The sequence below is a fragment of the Spermophilus citellus genome, assembly GCF_964194105.1.
Source record: "Spermophilus citellus genome assembly, chromosome: 7".
NCBI lineage: Eukaryota > Metazoa > Chordata > Mammalia > Rodentia > Sciuridae > Spermophilus > Spermophilus citellus.
Window position 1 is genome coordinate 83,179,439 of NC_138188.1, and position 20,621 is coordinate 83,200,059.

At 34.2% G+C, this 20,621-nt stretch overlaps 2 protein-coding genes across 2 annotated transcripts; both read left to right on the plus strand.

Annotated features, from left to right (window-relative positions):
* Positions 1-255: 255 nt before the first annotated feature.
* LOC308653874 (olfactory receptor 5H17-like) lies at positions 256-1,182 on the plus strand (the record flags this gene model as incomplete). The annotated part of the gene is made up of 1 exon (XM_081302630.1): positions 256-1,182. One exon carries the CDS (start codon positions 256-258, stop codon positions 1,180-1,182), a length of 927 nt encoding a protein of 308 aa, XP_081158756.1.
* An 8,936-nt stretch (positions 1,183-10,118) lies between these two features.
* On the plus strand, positions 10,119-11,045 carry LOC308653871 (olfactory receptor 5H17-like; the record flags this gene model as incomplete). Its single annotated transcript, XM_081302627.1, has 1 exon — positions 10,119-11,045. One exon carries the CDS (start codon positions 10,119-10,121, stop codon positions 11,043-11,045), a length of 927 nt encoding a protein of 308 aa, XP_081158753.1.
* Between the last annotated feature and the right edge of the window lie 9,576 nt (positions 11,046-20,621).

Genomic DNA, 20,621 nt, shown 5'->3' on the forward strand with positions numbered 1-20,621 from the left:
TCTCAAGTTTAGAAGCCACTCATTCTCTCTAAATATGTTGCTTCTTTCATTTTTCATTGAGTTGATTTCTTTGCCTCTTTTTCATTAGATAGACTTTTTTAATCATTATTTTAAATGGAGGGTATTCTGAGAAGCTTGAATTTTTTTTCATTCCCTCTTTTTTTTCAGATTTTTAAAAAAATAAATCCTAATTGAATTATTTTTTTTTAATTCCCCATTCACAGCATTTCATTTCAGGGGACATCCAGTGATGACATGGAAAAGGACAATGCAACTTTGCTGACAGAGTTTATTCTCACAGGACTTACAGAGCAACCACAGTGGAAACTCCTCCTGTTTGTGGTGCTCTTGGTGATGTACCTCATCACTGTGGTGGGGAACCTTGGTCTGATTTCTCTGATCTGGAATGACCCTCAGCTTCACATCCCCATGTACTTTTTCCTCGGGAATTTAGCCTTTGTGGATGCTTGGTTATCATCCACAGTGACTCCGAAGATGCTGGCCAACTTCCTAGAAGAGAGCAATATATCTCTTGCTGAATGCATGGTACAATTTTTTTCGTTTGCAACCAGTGCAACCACAGAGTGTTTCCTCTTGGCAGCAATGGCTTATGATCGCTACGTAGCTATATGTCAACCTCTACTGTATCCTGTGATTATGACCAACAGACTATGCGTTTGGCTACTAGTTTTGTCATTTGTAGGTGGATTTCTTCATGCCATACTTCATGAAAGCTTTTTACTCAGATTAACCTTCTGTAATTCCAACATAATACATCACTTTTATTGTGATGTTATACCCCTGTTAAAGATTTCATGCAATGATCCTTCTATTAATTATCTAATGCTTTTTATTTTCTCTGGTTCAATACAAGTTTTCACCATTGGGACTATTCTTATTTCCTATACCCTAATTCTCTTTATAATTTTAAAAAAGAAGTCTAAAAAGAGTGTAAGAAAAGCCTTCTCCACCTGTGGAGCCCATCTCTTTTCTGTGTCTTTATACTATGGCCCCCTTCTCTTCATGTATGTGCATCCTGCATCTTCACAAGAAAGTGATCAAGAAATGATACTCTCCCTATTTTACACTGTCATAATTCCTGTGTTAAATCCCATTATCTATAGTCTGAGAAACAAGCAAGTCTTAGATGCACTGACAAAAATGTTGAAAAGAAATATTTAGATGTCATTAATACCTGTTGTTTCATTAAAACAGTCATGAAATTGTGGGGTTATTTGTACTGTCCTTAGTATTATTGAAAGGGTTTTTCAGTTAGAATTGTTATGAAATGTTAATGAATTTTTTAGTACTTAAATATATACTTAAACCATTTGTATACCTCATTCAGAAACATGTATGAAATTTCAATTAAATATTCTCATCATGGTGGAATAATTAAAGCAGAAAAAAAGTGGAAACACTTTATGGTTTGTATTTTCTTGCTCTGTAAATACATTGAGTACTAGTGTAGTTACATCCAAAGGACTTAAGTATGATACTTCATACAGATAGTCTGGGCCTCAGTCATTTATTCCACAGTGGTGGCAGGTTTGTGTTGGAGCAAATAGAAAAAAAATCCCAGGACATTGGTCAATCATCACATCTTTATGTTTTGGGGAGGAAATGGTGACTTTCACTTCTTGGAGCAATTGAACTCACATATCACCTGAGGAAGAAACAATCTGAAATGCAATCATGATACAATGAGAAGGTAATTAAACCAGTGAAGGCATGGATAAAGAGTGAGAGGTTGTTCTCAACTTATTTGCTTCTGAGTAAAGAGAAGATATGTATTGCTTATCATTATCTCTCTTGAATTTTGAAGCCCTTTCTAGATGTGCATATTTGTTATTGGGCAATCTGAAGAGCCTTACTAATTCAAAAAGCTAATATATTAAATTAAAGATTTTAAGTATAGGTAGGCAGAGTAGGAAAAAGTTTGGCAGAACAGAATACAAATATTGAACAATTTTTTTTCTTTTTTAATTTGTTTTAATTAGTTAATCATGACAGTAGAATGCATTTATGCACTTTGATATATTATACATAGATGGGATATAATTTCCCATTTTTCTGAGTATCATGTTGTTGAATCATATTGGTCATGCAGTAACATATATATAAAATAATAATGTGCGTTTCATTCTACTATATTTCCTATCCCCATATCCCCTCCCCCGGCTCCCTTCATTTCCTTCCACCTAATCTAACGTAACTCTACTCTTCTCTAGTGCTCCCCCTATTGTGCATTAACATCTGCTTATTAAAGAAAACATTCAGCCTTTGTTTTGGGGGAGATTGGCTTATTTCACTTAGCATGATATCCTCCAACTCTATGCATTTACTGGCAAATATAATAATTTTATTCTTTAAAGCTGAGTAATATTCCAATGAATATATATTCCACATTTTCTTTATCTATTCATTTATTGAAGAATTCCTAGATTAGTTCCATAGTTTAGCCATTGTGAACTGAGCTGCAATAAACTTTGGCATGGTTACATTGCTGTAGTATGCTGATTTTTAGTTCTTTGGGTATAAACTGAGGAATGAAATAGCTGAGTCGAATGGTGGTTCCATTCTCAGTTTTCTGAAGAATCTCTACACTGTTTTCCATGGTAGCTGTGCCAATTTACATTTCCATCAGCAATGTATTCTGTGTACTTTTTCCCCCATATCCTTGCCGACATTTATTGTTGCCTGTGTTCTTGAGATTGCCCTGTGACTGGAATGAGATGAAATCTTAGCATAATTTTGATTTGCATTTCTCTAATTGCTAGAGATGTTGAACACTTTTACATATATTTGCTGAGTACATTTATTCCTCTGTGAAATGTCTGTGTAGTTCTTTTTTAGCCCATTTATTGGTTGGGCTTTTTTTATGGTGTGAAGTTTTTTTAGTTCTTTCTATATCCTAGAGATTAATGCTTTATCAGAGGTGCATGTGGTAAAGATTTTATCTCAATCTGTAGTCTCTCTCCTCACATTTATTGATTGTTTCCTTTGGTGAAAATAAGTATTTTGTTGGGATATATTCAAATTAAAAAGCTTCTTCTCCTCAAAGAAAAAAAATTTAAAAAAGGAAAAAAATGCTAAAAAAATTCTTAATATCCAAAGTTATTTTTTTCAATGTGTCTTTGTCTTGGGGAATCTTAAATGTTTACTACCAAGTTCAGGTAAGATGATAGGATGTCATAGTACCCACCAGGAAGCTGGAAGAAAAATTCTTGAAGGTTGTATTTCCTCATTCTCTATACTTCTAAAATATAATTAGTGATTGATGTACAGGTACATCTTTGACATTTGTCTCCCAGCACTGAAACTCCATACATATTTGTACTGATACCACTGATTCTCTCAACCTAAAATCTACAATCACCAGTGTTTGCAAAATTCTAGCTGTTCACCTTTTCCATCTGCTGATATCCTCTTCCTTTTCAAACATAGCTACCAGATGATTCTTTATACACAGGTGTCAGATTAAACCATATACCTCTCTGACAACTTTTAATACACACATTATATTTAATGGTTAGTTAGATATAAAGTGTAGCATGTAGTGAATTCATCCAGTTGTAAAGAAATCTACTAGTGTTGGAGTAAAATCATGTCATGTGTCTACTGAAAATAGCAGGAAAAAAACCCTCCTTATGATGTTCCATTCATTTCTTCTCTTAGATATTTTAAATAATTCACTGTTCCTTCCTCTCTCTCTCTCTCTCTCTCTCTCTCTATATATATATATATATATATATATATTTTTTTTTTTTCTTCATTAACTTGTAAAATATCTGACTGTTTAGGAAATTATTGACAAAATTATTCTCGACAGTGAAAAATTATTTAAGATTTAGGGAATAGCAAGTAAAATCAATCAGAAATGGAAGTTTGCTCCTTTCTCAAAATCTAGATTATGGACTAGAGATCTTAGTGTTTTATGACATATGAATATCTGGCAAGTGTCTAAACAAATCTGGTTTATGATTTTGCAGGGTGCAGGTACTGGGTGGAGCTATTTTAAAACTTAGTCTGAAACCATATCCCACATTAAAATTATGTGGAGAACTGTGCAAACTCAGAAACATTGACTCCATCATTAGGTTGACACTGCAATGTTAGTGCTGTTGGGTAGGCGATGCATAAAGAGAATTTTTTGTTGTTTTTTGTTTGTTTCTTTGTTTTAATAAACAGTAACTTCATAATAGTTAAGCTATGGAGTCAACCTAGGGCCCTTCAACAGAGGAACGCATAAAGAAACTGTGGTATATATACACAATGAAGTATTACCCAGCCATAGAGAAGAATGACTTTATGACATTTTCCAGTGAATGGATGGATATGAGAGACTATCATGCTAAATTAAATAAGCCAATACCCCAAAAGCCAAGGCCAAATGTTCTCTCTGATATGTAGATTCTAACTCATAATAAGAGAGGGAGGAGAGTAGTATAGAAGTTAATTAAATAAACAAAGTGAAATGCACAGCCTACTCCTTTTTGAATTATTCCTCTCAACAGAAGCAGCTCATTAGGTTACTTGGTAAATGGCTTAGAGTATTAGACCCACAAAACAGAGTAAATGGTCTCCAAATCCAAAATGTCTATTAGATTTTGGAAATATTTTGGTTTTCTGAATGGTCAGATGTAGCAACCTATGCTTCAATTTGAAGGGATACCTTAGATATGTACTTTATCCATGGATAATTAGAAATGTCACTGGGGTAGAAGTCTTTTGAATTTTTAGTATGAGAATATATCTAAAACAGAATTCACAAATAATTTATCTGATAAGTCATATGTATGATATAGGGGAAAATCTCCAAATCAGAAATTATAACTCTAATTATTTAATAAGAATATAGGAAGTGGGTCAGGGATTACCTCAGTGGTAGAGCATTTCTCTAGTATGTATGAGGTCCTTAGTTTAATCTTTTGCAACACAAATACATGTAAACACACACACACAAATACAAAACAAGACAATGATTTCAATAAACATTTCAAAAATTAATATATGCAGATGTCAAAGAAATGTAGAAAAACCATCTAAATTAGGTTAATCATCAAGGAATGTAATTAATTAAAATCACAGTAGTATGTCAGATTTCACTTATTGAAATTACTAAAATGTATATATATTGAATCATCCATCAACTTTACTCTTGAACTTTCATAGCCAAAGACAGAGATGTTCATAATCCATCAGTACCTTTCCTTTTTGACTAAAGAACAAAGTCCCTGACTTATGCCTCCAGGCTCTTTCCCCTCTGGTCCCATCTGACTCCTTCCAGCTTCTCCATGTGCAGGATAGTCCACTACAATTTGGGTTTGCATAATGATCAAGGATCTCTCATAATCTACATCCTCCAAAGATGAAGTCCTTAGCAAGTATCCACTGACACAATGTTTAAAATAAAGACTCCAGAATTTACCCTTGCTTTATTTTTTCTTTTGTTTTGCTCTTAGCTACTCCTAACATGTGTCTAGTGATACTTCTCACTAACTTTTAGCTAAAGTGGAACAGCTAAGCTGCAGTTTGCATGAGAAAGAAAACTTTCCTCTTGAATTTTACTCAGTTGGCTCCTGGAGGGAATCTAGGTCTTGGCCTAATGATACCATATTTTGATGAGCTCAGCCAGAAACCTACTAATCAAATCACTCAGAATGATATATTTTAATATAAACTGAAATTTCCATACACTGTTCAGAAGTGTCCCTGGGGAGAGAAAATATTGAAATAAAGTGTAATTTTTGTTGTAAGAACTAGAATTGTCTACTGTGACTTTTTGATTCCAGAGTTGGTAATGCGTGTGAGACAATTTGGGCTTCTTCTCATACATGTCCTAATTCTCAGTGCCTCTTAGAACAACTTCACTTGTCCTTCAGGGAACCCTGGCAGTCTTAGGGGAATTTTAGATCTCAGTTCCTTCCACTTCTGGAGAAAGCACGTAATTGTAGAACTGTGTGACTCTTGTGTTCAAAGCAAACCTTATATAAACTTTTCCTGGAGATTGTATTATTAAAAATCTAGAATCAATCAGTTTGCAAAGAATCACTACTCTGCTACTCTTGTTATTGTTGACTCTATGCTATTGTATTTTTTCTGTTTCATAATGTCTAGCACATTTTTAAATTTTTAAAATGTTTTTGTTAGTGCATGATAGTTATGCATAATAGTGGGGTTTATTTTGACATATTATCCAAGCATGGAATATTAAAGGATCTACAATATTTCTTTCAAGTTATTGGTAAGACAGAAATTATTTGTTTACTTTTAAATACTTTTTTATGCAAGGTAAAAGTACTGATTAGATTGTATCAATTTAGTATAGGTTTGGAAGATACAATATAACCCAGGGAATAGGAAGGAAAATGGTGCACTAATAGTATATAATTTTGTGCTAAAATCTGGATAAGAAAAATGCTACAAAACTGATTTGTGTCCTTTAGTGATATGTTTATTTTCTTATTAATCTAACTATAAAGATGTCATTTACATATGTATAACTTCAAACAATTTAAGACCAGGATAAGATTTTGAAGTTATAATGATTTTTGTATAAGAAATATTTCTAAAATTCTGGTAAAATGACCCATTGTGTTTAAGTAATCACATGTTCTGAATGAAAATGTTAAGTTGTCAATTACTAACTCTGTCTTTTCACACACTCTGTCATATATATATATATATATATATATATATATATATATATATAGTATTTATATATTTATATTTATTTACCAGGAAATATGATAAAACATTTCTTCTGCTACTCTTTCCAGAAGTTATGACTTAATAAGTACACATACAATAATTTACCTGGATGATTTTCAACCATCCAGTGATTAGGATTGCATGGAGGGAATCCCATTCCAAATAAGAATTCATTCAAACTGTAATTATTGGTACTGGTTATTTACATTGCCTTAGTTTTCTATCTTAGGCTACGTGTTATTCTGCTTATAAACATGGGACAGAAAAAGAGGTATGTACAGTTAAACAAGAAATATTTCAAGGAAAAAAAATTAATTATGGTAATAACAAAGATAAAATTAAAAATCTGCTTTGTATATATTGAGGCTAGCACATGATGTTATGATGATTATAAATAGATTGAAGTGATAGACATAATAAAGTAGTAGTGCTGCAGAACGCACTAAAATAATATCAATTATTAAAATTTTGTTTCTATTATGATTTCATATTTAAAGACAAAACAATTTGACTATCTGGAAAGAATGTTCAGGTAATAAAAGTATATATGTGAAAATCATGCCATCTTTAAATAAGAATTTTAAGTTGTATAGCTCTTTTGGACTCAAATCCAGGAGTAGAAGGGTAGGGATTGCATTTAGAATAGAAGAAAAAGATCAGATTCCCTTGGTTCACAACTTTTAATGAATTCCAGGTTAAACAAACATTTGCATCCAAATATCTGAACCTTTGTCTTCCTCTCAGGGTCACCTTCCTTGGATGGATGCTTCCTCTTTCTTTGACTTTTCTGTACTTATTCACATCTCTCTTATTCTCTGTCTAGTTTTTTTCCCCTTCCTCTTATTTTCTTTTCATTCACCCTAAACTGCCTTTCTACTTTTACTGAAACTCTTCTCCTCTCCTTTCCTTCCTCTCTTTCTTCTTTTGTACATTTGTGCAATGGTGTGCAGGAGAAATGCCTTACATTTGATGCAGGCAGGATGGAAAGGCCAGCCCTTCTCCACAATGCTCCCAGTGCTCAGAGCTCACTCTTCCACTCTTTTCACCATTGTGCTACTTGTTTCTGTACATGCACTTGCAACTGTTCTCTGAAATTACTTCTATCACATAACAGAAAATGCTTTCACTAAAATTTATAAATTTCTACAGTAAAATATCTCTGTTGTTAATGCTTTGTCCTATTAGAGCATTTATTTTGGTATTTAGTGCCATCCTCTAATCTGATCTTCTTCTTTTTTTGGATTTATTTTATTTTATTGATTTAAATAAATAAATAAATGACAACAGAATGCATTACAATTATTATTACACAGTTGTTAGAGTGCTTGCCTTGCATGCATAAGGCCCTGGGTTCAATCCCCAGCAACACACAGACACACACACACACACACACACACACACACACACACACAAACAAAAAAAAATCTTTGTTCTTCTTCATTATTTTTCTTATGTTATAACCACAAAGCTTCACTCTCCATTTTCCCCTTTACTTCTCGATCACTCTAATCCCTACTTTTTTTTTTCAGTCTCTTGTTTCTCTTATGTTCAATTCAACATCTAAGAGGTAATAATAAATAAGTTTATTAAACAGAAACTGACCCAAAGCAATAAATGTGGCAGAGGATGGAGGAATCTGCTTGAGAAATGGGCAGGAAAAGGACACGAGACAGCCAATTAACAGCAAAAATTACTCCCCAATGTTATCTCAATAAGAGATTCAATTCCTGACATGAATTTCAGGTGTCAAAATCACAAATAATACCACTGATGTGGATGCAGGGTGCATCTTTTTTGCCACGTTCTAAATCCTATACATTTGTGTTTCACTGGGCAAACCTATACTAATTCTCATCTCTCTAGGTAAAAGGGCCATGAAAAAGTTAGTTTCTAGGCCTTTGGGTTCTTAAGTGGAGGGAAGCTTCCGCCCACCAAAAGGTTTTGTCTTAGAAAGGGGTACAGATGTACCATCTAATAAATGACATCTATCCATATTATAAGTTCCTTAATGTAACTTTCTCATGGTTTCCTTCCCCTACTCTTTTCCTTGAATATAATCTCTGATAGGTAGATCACCCAGAGTTATGCCTTCACCTACTCTGAAGTTACCCAGGTCATTAGTCATAGGAGTGACGAGCAGACCCATACTTACAGCAATATCTCCTGGGTGATAAGGGGGTTCTCCTTTTGAAAATTTGATAATGAATTGAAGGATTCAGCTTTATTTTTGATATTACTCACCCATTCAACAATTCACTGCTTTCCTCGTCACTGGCTAACCCCTAACACCACATATGTAACTGAATCTTAGTTACTCTACATTCTGAGTTATTTCAATCTGCCTGTTCATTTTCCTAACTTCTACAAATGTCATATTATATCCAAACTAGGCAATACAAGTATGTTGGCATTGTCAGAGAAGAATTTTTAAAGTATAGATTCTTAACTCTTTCATGAATTACACACTCTGTTTTTGTAGTGATGCCTCATATTATACATATATATATATATATATATATATATATATATATGTATATATATATATATATATATATACACACACACACACATATATATGTATGTACATATATATGGTATGAAGAGACCATTAGATGTGTTTATTGGTCTGTGAACTCTTGGACAGTAATAACAGTTTTCTCATTATTTCCTATGCTTCATTGTACCATCCCTATAAAATTTTTGTATATTACAAATATTACATTTAAAATATTTGATCACATCATTACACATGTTAAAAGATCTTAGTATAAGAGCATATTATCTGATAAGTAAGTTTCAAATTCCTTCAAATGACATTCATTTTAGTTTGTGATCCAGGTCATTCAGATAGTTCTGTAGATCTTGAACCATGTCTAGGACATCAAATTTCCAACCACATTCAACAGTTTCTAATAAATTTATCACAAATTTAGAAGGCCTCTCATTTTCTCTAAATTTCTGTTTTCCTGTATGTTTATTTATTTGAATTTTTGGGGCTATATGTTATTCTCTAAAACTATTAATGTCCTTTGAAAAAAAGTACAATTTTATCTCAACCTTTGTCTTCCAATATTTTCTTTATAAATCCTCATTGTAGCCAGGTATGGTGGCACTGCCTGTAATCCCAGGAGCTCAGGAGGCTGAGGTAGGAGGATCCCATGTTCAAAGCCAGCCTCATCAACTTAGTCAGGTCATAAGCAACTTAGCAAGACTCTGTCTCTAAATAAAATGCAAACAAAAAAGATTGGGGCTGGGAATGTGGCTCAAAGGTTGAGTGTCCCAGGGTTCACTCCCCGCTTGCCAAAAAGAAAGAAAGAAAAGAAAAAAATTCTCATTATATATATGTATTTTTTAACATTCATTACATTTTATTTTGTTTCATTTCAGGGGACATCCTGTGAGGCATGGAAGAGGCAAATGCAACTTTGCTGACAGAGTTTGTTCTCACAGGACTTACACAGCAACCACAGTGGAAACTGCCCCTGTTCCTGGTGTTCCTGGCAATATACCTCATCACCATGGTGGGAAACCTTGGTCTGATCTCTCTGATCTGGAATGACCCTCAGCTTCACATCCCCATGTACTTTTTCCTCGGGAATTTAGCCTTTGTGGATGCTTGGTTATCATCAACAGTGACCCCAAAGATGCTGGCCAACTTTTTAGACAAAAGCAAAATAATGTCTTTTTCTGAATGTCTGATGCAATTTTTTTCAGTTGCATTTAATGTGACTGCAGAATGCTTTCTCCTGGCAGCAATGGCTTATGATCGCTATGCAGCCATATGCCACCCTTTACTGTATCCTGTGATTATGACCAATAAACTATGCTTACGGCTACTAGTTTTGTCATTTGTAGGTGGCTTTCTTCATGCCATACTTCATGAAAGCTTTTTATTCAGATTAACCTTCTGTAATTCCAACATAATACGTCACTTTTATTGTGATGTTATACCTCTGTTAAAAATTTCATGCAATGATCCTTCTATTAATTATCTAATGCTTTTTATTTTCTCTGGTTCAATACAAGTTTTCAGTATTGTGACTATTCTTGTTTCTTACACCCTAGTGCTCTTTACAATTTTAAAAAAGAAGTCTGAAAAGAGTATAAGAAAAGCCTTCTCCACCTGTGGAGCCCATCTCTTTTCTGTGTCTTTATACTATGGCCCCCTTCTCTTCATGTATGTACATCCTGCATCTTCACAAGCAAATGATCAAGACACGCTTTCTCTATTTTACACTGTCATAATTCCTGTGTTAAACCCCTTTATCTATAGTCTGAGAAACAAGCAAGTCTTAAATGCACTGACAAAAATGTTGAAAAGAAATATTTAGATGTCATTAATACCTGTTGTTTCATTAAAACAGTCATGAAATTGTGGAGTTATTTGTACTGTCCTTAGTATTATTGAAATGGCTTTTCAGTTAGAATTGTTATGAAATGTTAATGAATTAAGTTTTTAGTACTCAAATATATACTTAAACCATTTGTATATCTCATTCAGAAACATGTATGAAGTTTCAATTAAATATTCTCATCATGGTGGAATAATTAATGTAGAAAAAAAAGTGGAAACACTTTATGGTTTGTATTTTCTTGCTTTGTAAATACATTGAGTACTAGTGTAATTACATCCAAAGGAGTTGAGTATGATACTTCATACAGATAGTCTGGGCCTCAGTCATTTATTCCACAGTGGTGGCAGATTTGTGAAGGAGCAAATAGAAAAAAATCCCAGGACATTGGTCAATCATCACATCTTTATGTTTTGGGGAGGAAATGGTGACTTTCACTTCTTGGAGCAATTGAACTCACATATCACATGAGGACGAAACAATCTGAAATGCAATCAGGATACAATGAGAAGGCAATTAAAACAGTGAAGGCATGGATAAAGAGTGAGTGGTTGTTCTCAACTCATTTGCCTCTGAGTAAAGAGAAGATATGAATTGCTTATCATTATCTCTCTTGAATTTTGAAGCTCTTTCTAGATGTGCATATTTGTTATTGAGCAATCTGAAGAGCCTTACTAATTCAAAAAGCTAATATATTAAATTAAAGATTTTAAGTATGGGTAGACACAGTATGAAAATATTGGCAGAATAGAAGACAAATATTGAAAACATTTTTTTCTTTTTAAATTCGTTTTAATTAGTTATTCATAATACTAGAATGCATTTACGCACTTTGATATATTATACATAGATGGGATATAATTTTTCATTTTTCTGAGTGTACAAGTTGTAGAGTCATATTGGTCATGCAGTCACATATATATACTTAAAATAATAATGTCTGTTTCATTCTACTTTCTTTCTTATCCCCATATCCCCTCCCCTCCGGTCCCTTCACTTCCTTCTACCTAATCTAAGGTAACTCTAGTCTTCTCTAGTGCTCACCATATTTTTAATATTTCTTTTTGCCCTAAAATAAATTATTAAAATACACACATTATATTTAATGGTTATTTAGATATAAAGTATATCATGTAGTGAATTCACCCAGTTGTAAAGAATTCTACTAGTGTTGGAGTAAAATCATGTCATGTATATACTGAAAATAGTAGGAAAAAGACTCCTTATTATGTTGTTTCATTCATTTTTTTCCCTTGGATATTTAAAATAATTCATAGTTACTTTCTCTGTATACATATATACATATTTTTCTTCATTAACTTGTAAAACCTTCTACTGGTTAGGAGATTATTGAGAAAATTATTCTCAAGAGTGAAAAATCATTTAAGATTTAGGGAATAACAAGTAAAATCAATCCGAAATGGAAGTTTGCTTCTTTCTCAAAATCTAGATTGCCGCAGTCTGTCTGGGCACCAAATAACCGAGCCGCCACAAAGCCTTGTAGGTTCAAACAGCAACTCTTTATTCCGGAACTCTCACCAGCACTCTACACACACTTCCGGGGAACACACTCCCTCCACAGGGCTCCAGGCGCCAATTCTCTCAGAACTCCAGGAGAACTAAATGGGAACTCCAAAATAGTGGGTGCCCAAGGCAGCAGGATCCACTCTAACCCCGGAGCTTCCCTATTCCTGGAGCAGGGTTACCTTTCAACAATTCCCTCTGGCATTCCGACTGAACTGTGGCTCTCAACACTAGATTATGGTCTAGAGATCTCAGTATTTTATGACATATGAATGTCTGTCATAAAGTGTCTGAACAAATCTGGTCTACGATTTTGCAGGGTGCAGGTATTGGCTGGAGCTATTTTAAAACTGAGTCTGAAACCATATCCCACATCAGAACTGTGCAAACTCAGAAACATTGACTCCATCACTAGGTTGACTCTGCAATATTAGGTGCTATTGGGTAGGGCACACATAAAGAAAATTTTTTGTTGTTTTTTGTTTGTTTTAATAAACAGTAACTTCATAATAGTTAAGATACGGAGTCAACCTAGGTGCCCTTCAACAGAGGGATGGATAAAGAAAATGTGGTATATATACACAATGAAGTATTATTCAGCCATAAAGAAGAATGACTTTATGACATTTTTCCAGTAATGGATGGACATGAGAGACTATCATGCTAAGGGAAAAATAAACCAATTCCCCAAAGCCAAAGGCCAAATGTTCTCTCGAATATGTGGATTCTGATTCATAATAAGGGAGGGAGGAGAGAAGTATAGAAGTTAATTGAATAAACAAAGTAAAATGCACAGCCTACTCCTTTTTGAATTATTCCTCTCAACAGAAACAGCTTTTAGGTGACTTGGTAAATGCCTCAGAGCATTAGACCCACGAACAGAGTAAATGGTCTCCAAATCCAAATGACCATTAGATTTGGGACATATTTTGGTTGTGTGAATAGTCAGGTGTAGAAACTTATGCTTCACTTTTGAAGGAATATTTTGATATGTACCTTATTGATGGATCATTAGAAATGTCACTGGGGTAGAAGTCTTTTGAATTTTTAGTCTGAGAATATACCTAAAACAGAATTCACAAATAATTTATCTGATATTCATATGTATGGTATAGTTGAAAATCTCCAAATCAGAAATTATAACTCTAATTATTTAATAAGAATATAGGAAGTGAGTGGGTCTGGGATTACCTCAGTGGTAGAGCATTTCTCTAGTATGTATGAGGCCCTTAGTTTAATCTTTTGCAACAAAAACACATGTAAACACACACACACACACAAAATACAAAACAGGGTAATCATTTCAATAAATATTTCAAAAATGAATATATGCAGATGTCAAAGAAATGTAGAAAAACCATCTAAATTATGTTAATCATCAAGGAATGTAATTAAAATCACAGTAGTATATCAGAATTAACTTATTGAAATTACTAAAAATTATCTATATTGAAATCATCCATCAACTTTACTCTTGAACTTTCATAGCCAAAGACAGAGATGTTCATAATCCATCAGTTCCTTTCCTTTTTGACTGAAGAACAAAGTCCCTGACTTATACCCCCAGGCTCTTTCCCCTCTGGTCCCATCTGACTCCTTCCAGCTTCTCCATGTGCAGGATAGTCCACTACAATTTGGGTTTGTATAATGATCAAGGATCTCTCATAATCTACATCCTCCAAAGATGAAGTCCTTAGCAAGTGTCCACTGACACAATGTTTAAAATAAAGACTCCAGAATTTACCCTTGCTTTATTTTTTCTTTTGTTTTGCTCTTAGCTACTCCTAACATGTGTCTAGTGATACTTCTCACTAACTTTTAGCTAAAGTGGAACAGCTAAGCTGCAGTTTGCATGAGAAAGAAAACTATCCTCTTGAATATTACTCAGTTGGCTCCTGGAGGGAATCTAGGTCTTGGCCTAATGATACCATATTTTGATGAGCTCAGCCAGAAACCTACTAATCAAATCACTCAGAATGATATATTTTAATATAAACTGAAATTTCCATATACAGGTCAGAAGTGTCCTTGGGGAGAGAAAATACTGAAATAAAGTGTAATTTTTGTTGTAAGAACTAGAATTGTCTAATGTGACTTTATGATTCCAGAGTTGGTAATGAATGTGGGACAATCTGGGCTTCTACTCATACATGCCCTCATGCTCAGTGCCTCTTATAACTACTTCACTTGTCCTTCAGGGAACCCTGGCAGTCTTAGGGGAATTTTAGATCTCTGCTCCTTCCACTTCTGGAGAAAGCAACTAATTGTAGAACTGTGTGACTCTTGTGTTCAAAGTAAACCTTATATAAACTTTTCCTGGAGACTATATAATTAAACATCCAGAATCAATCAGTTTGCAAAGACTTGCTAATTTTGTTATTGTTGACTCTGTTATTGTATTTTTTTCTGTTTCATAATGTCAAATATATTTTTTAATTTTTAAAATGTTTAATGCATGATAGTTATGCATAAGAGTGGGGTTCATTTTGACATATTATCCAAGCATGGAATATTAAAGTATCTCCAATATTCCTTTCAAGTTATCGGTAAGACAGAAATTATTTCTTAATAATTTAAAGAATAAATAAATAAATTATTTCTTTAATAAATACTTCTTTAAGTATTCTTTTAAATATTTTTATGCAAGGTAAAAGAATGATTAGATTGTATCAATTTAGTGTAGTTTTGAAAGATATGATATGATCCAGGGGATAAGATGAAAAATGGTGCACTAATGGTATTTAATTTTGTGCTAAAATCTGGATAAGAAAAATGCTACAAAACTGATTTGTGTCCTTTAGTGATATGTTTATTTTCTTAGTAATTTAACTATAATCACTTCATTTACTTATGCATAACTTCAAACAATTTAAGACTAGGATTAGAGTTGAAGTTATAATGATTCTTTTTTTTTAATTTTTTATTGATTATTTAAAGCATTACATAGCTCATGATATATCATCTTTCATACATTAGACTCAAATTGTGTTTTGAACTCCCATTTTCACCCCAAATATAAATTGCAGAATCACATCTGTTACATATTCACATTTTTACATAATGCCATATTAGTGTCTGTTGTATTCTGCTACCTTTCCTAACCCCTACTATCCCCCCTCTCCTCCCCTCCCCTCCCATCTTCCCTCTCTATCTCCCCTGCTGTTGTTCAATTCTCTCCCTTTTTTTCCCTCCCCCTTGCCCCTCATAGCCTCTTATAATTTTATGTATCCTTGAAGGTCTCCTACCATTTCCATATGCTTTCCCTTCTCTCTCCGTTTCTCTCCCCCCATTCGTCTTTGTTTACTGTAGTCTTTTCCACATGCTCTTCCTTCCTGTTCTGTTCTTAGTTGTTCTCTTTATATCAAAGCAGACATTTGGCATTTGTTTTTTAGGGCTTGGCTAGCTTCACTTAGCATAATCTGCTCTAATGCCATCCATTTCCCTGCAAATTCTATGATTTTGTCATTTCTTAGTGCTGCATAATATTCCATTGTGTATAGATGCCACATTTTTTTTATCCATTCATCTATTGAAGGGCATCTAGGTTGGTTCCACAGTCTAGCTATTGTGAATTGTGCCGCTATAATCATTGATGCAGCCGTATCCCTATAGTGCGCTCTTTTAAGGTCCTCAGGGAATAGTCCGAGAAGTGCAATAGCTGGGTCAAATGGTGGTTCCATTCCCAGCTTTCCCAGGAATCTCCATACTGCTTTCCAAATTGGCCTCACCATTTTGCAGCCCCACCAGCAGTGTACAAGTGTACCTTTTTCCCCACATCCCCGCCAACACTTGTTGTTGTTTGACTTCATAATGGCTGCCAATCTTACTGGAGTGAGATGGTATCTTAGGGTGGTTTTGATTTGCATTTCTCTGATTGCTAGAGATGGTGAGCATTTTTTCATGAACTTGTTGATTGATTGTATGTCCTCCTCTGAGAAGTGTCTGTTGAGGTCCTTGGCCCATTTGTTAATTGGGTTATTTGTTATCTTATTGTTTAATTTTTTGAGTTCTTTGTACATTCTGGATATTAGGGCTCTATCGGAGGTGTGGGGGGTAAAGATTTGTTCCCAGGATGTAGGCTCTCTATTTACCTCTTTTATTGTTTCTCTTGCTGAGAAAAAACTTTTTAGTTTAAGTAAGTCCCATTTGTTTATTCTGGTTGTTAACTCTTGGGCTATGGGTGTCCTATTAAGGAATTTGGAGCCCGACCCCACAATTTGTAGATCGTAGCCAACTTTTTCTTCTATCAGACGCAGTGTCTCTGATTTGATATCTAGCTCCCTGATCCATTTTGAGTTAATTTTTGTGGATGGCGAGAGAAAGGGATTCAATTTCATTTTGTTGCATATGGATTTCCAATTTTCCCAGCACCATTTGTTGAAGATGCTATCCTTCCTCCATTGCATGCTTTTAGCCCCTTTATCAAATATAAGATAGTTGTAACTTTGTGGATTAGTCTCTGTGTCTTCTATTCTGTACCATTGGTCCACCTGCCTGTTTTGGTACCAGTACCATGCTGTTTTTGTTACTATTGCTTTGTAGTACAGTTTGACCTCTGGTATCGCTATACCTCCAGATTCACACTTCCTGCTTAGAATTGCTTTTGCTATTCTGGGTCTTTTGTTTTTCCATATGAATTTCATGATTGCTTTGTCTATTTCTACAAGAAATGCCGTTGGTATTTTGATTGGCATCGCATTAAACCTATAGAGAACTTTGGGTAATATCGCCATTTTGATGATGTTAGTTCTGCCTATCCATGAACAGGGTACATTTTTCCATCTTCTGAGATCTTCTTCTATCTCTCTCTTTAGGGTTCTGTAGTTTTCATTGTATAAATCTTTCACCTCTTTTGTTAGGTTGATACCCAAGTATCTTATTTTCTTTGAGGATATTGTGAATGGAGTGGTTTTCCTTATTTCCATTTCAGAAGTTTTGTTGCTGATATATAGGAATGCCTTTGATTTATGCGTGTTGATTTTATAACCTGCCACTTTGCTGAATTCATTTATTAACTCTAGCAGCTTCTTTGTAGACTCTTTTGGGTCTGTTAAGTATATTATCATGTCATCCGCAAATAGTGATAGTTTAATTTCTTCTTTTCCTATTTTTATGCCTTTAATTTCTTTTGTCTGTCTAATTGCTCTGGCTAGTACTTCGAGAACTAAATTGAATAGAAGTGGTGATAGAGGGCATCCCTGTCTTGTTCCAGATTTTAGAGGGAATGCCTTCAATTTTTCTCCATTCAGAATGATGCTAGCCTGAGGCTTAGCATAGATAGCTTTTACAATGTTGAGGTAAGTTCCTGTTATCCCTAGTTTTTCTAGTGTTTTGAACATAAAGGGATGCTGTACTTTGTCAAATGCTTTTTCTGCATCCATCGAGATGATCATGTGGTTCTTGTCTTTAAGTCTATTGATGTGGTGGATAGCATTTATTGATTTCCGTATATTGAACCATCCTTGCATCCCAGGAATGAATCCTACTTGATCATGGTGCACAAGTTTTCTGATATGTTTTTGTATTCGATTCGCCAGAATTTTATTGAGAATTTTTGCATCCAAGTTCATTAGAGATATTGGTCTGTAGTTTTCTTTCTTTGAAGTATCTTTGTCTGGTTTTGGGATCAAAGTGATGTTGGCCTCATAGAATGAATTTGGAAGAGCTCCTTCTTTTTCTATTTCTTGAAATAGCTTGAAAAGTATTGGTATTAATTCTTCTTTGAAGGTTTTGTAGAACTCCGCTCTATACCCATCTGGTCCAGGGCTTTTCTTAGTTCGTAGTCTTTTGATGGCTTCTTCTATTTCTTCTTTTGTTATTGGTCTGTTTAAATTGTGTGTGTCTTCCTGTCTCCATCTGGGCAATTCATATGCCTTAAGAAATTTATCGATATCTTCGTTATCTTCTATTTTATTGGAATATAGGGTTTCAAAATACTTTCTAATTATCTTCTGTATTTCTGTAGTGTCTGTTGTGATATTGCCTTTTTCATCCCGTATGTTAGTAATTTGAGTTCTCTCTCTTCTTCTTTTCGTTAACGTGGCTAAGGGCTTGTCTATCTTATTTATTTTTTCAAAGAACCAACTTTTAGTTTTATCTATTTTTTCAATGGTTTCTTTTGTTTCAATTTCATTGATTTCTGCTCTAATTTTAATTATTTCTTGTCTTCTACTACATTTGCTGTTGTTTTGCTCTTCCTTTTCTAGATTTTTGAGGTGTTGTGTGAGTTCATTTATTTGTTGGTTTTTTCTTTTTTTGAGGTAAGAACTCCAAGAAATGAATTTCCCTCTTAAAACTGCTTTCATTGTGTCCCATAAATTCCGGTATGTTGTGTCTGTGTTATCATTTGACTCTAAGAATTTTTTCATCTCCTCCTTTATGTCTTCTATAACCCATTGATCATTCAATAACATATTGTTCATTTTCCATGTGATGTAGGATTTTTCCTTCCTTCTTTTATCATTGATTTCCAATTTCATTCCATTATGGTCAGATATGGTGCATGGTATTATCTCCACACCTTTATATTTACTAAGAGTTGTCTTATGGCATAATATATGGTCTATCTTTGAGTAGGATCCATGTGCTGCTGAGAAGAACGTGTATCCACTTGATGATGGTTGATATATTCTATATATGTCGGTTAAGTCTAGATTATTGATTGTGCTGTTGAGTTTTATAGTTTCTTTATTCAGTTTTTGTCTAGAGGATCTGTCTAATGGCGAGAGCGGTGTGTTGAAGTCACCCATAATTATTGTGTTGTGGTCTATTTGACTCTTGAACTTGAGGAGTGTTTGTTTTATGAACGTTGCAGCTCCATTGTTGGGTGCATACAAATTGATGATTGTTATGTCTTGTTGGTGGATGGTTCCTTTTAACAGTATATAGTGACCTTCGTTGTCCTTCTTGATTAACTTAGGTTTGAAGTTGATTTTATTCGATATGAGTATGGCCACTCCTGCTTGCTTCCGAGGGCCATGTGAGTGGTATGATTTTTCCCAACCTTTTACCTTCAGCCTGTGTATGTCTTTTCCTATCATATGAGTCTCCTGAAGGCAGCATATTGTTGGATTTGTTTTTTTGTTCCAGTTTACTAGCCTATGTCTCTTGATTGGTGAGTTTAGGCCATTAACATTTAAGGTTACAATTGAGATATGATTTGTATTTCCAGTCATGCTTCTTTATTTATTTATTTTAGTTTGGTTAGTTTTGCTTTTTGGTTATTTTCCTCCCCCTTTACTGAGATACTTCCTGCTGTTAGTTTTGGGCACTATTTTTCACATCCTCTTCTTGTAGTGTTTTGTTCAAAATGCTTTGCAGAGCTGGTTTTCTTGCTGCAAATTCTTTTAGCTTTTGTTTATCGTGAAAGATTTTAATTTCATTGTCAAATTTGAAGCTCAATTTTGCTGGATATAGTATTCTTGGTTGGAATCCATTATTTTTCAGCGTTTGAAATACGTTATTCCAGGATCTTCTCGCTTTCAAAGTTTGTGATGAGAAATCTGTCGTTAACCTAATTGGTTTACCCCTGAAAGTAATCTGCCTCTTTTCTCTCGTAGCTTTTAATATTCTCTCCTTGTTCTGTACGTTGGCTATCTTCATAATTATATGGCTTGGGGTTGGTCTATTATGGTTTTGAATGTTTGGGGTCCTGTAGGCTTCCAGGATTTGGCAATCCATTCCATCTTTCATCTCTGGGAAGTTTTCTAGAATTATTTCATTTAATATGCTGTCCATTCCTTTGGTTTGAATCTCTGTGCCTTCCTCTATCCCTATGACTCTCAGATTTGGTTTTTTTATGACATCCCATATCTCTTGAATAGATTGCTCGTGGGAATTAAGCATCTTTTCTGTGTTGACTATATTCTTTTCAAGTTGATAAACCTTGTCTTCATTATCTGATGTTCTGACTTCTACTTGATCAAGTCTATTTGTAATATTCTCGTTTGAGTTTTTAATTTGGTTTATAGTTTCCTGTAATTCTAGGATTATTGTTTGATTTTTTTTAATATCTCTATCTCCTGGTAGAGC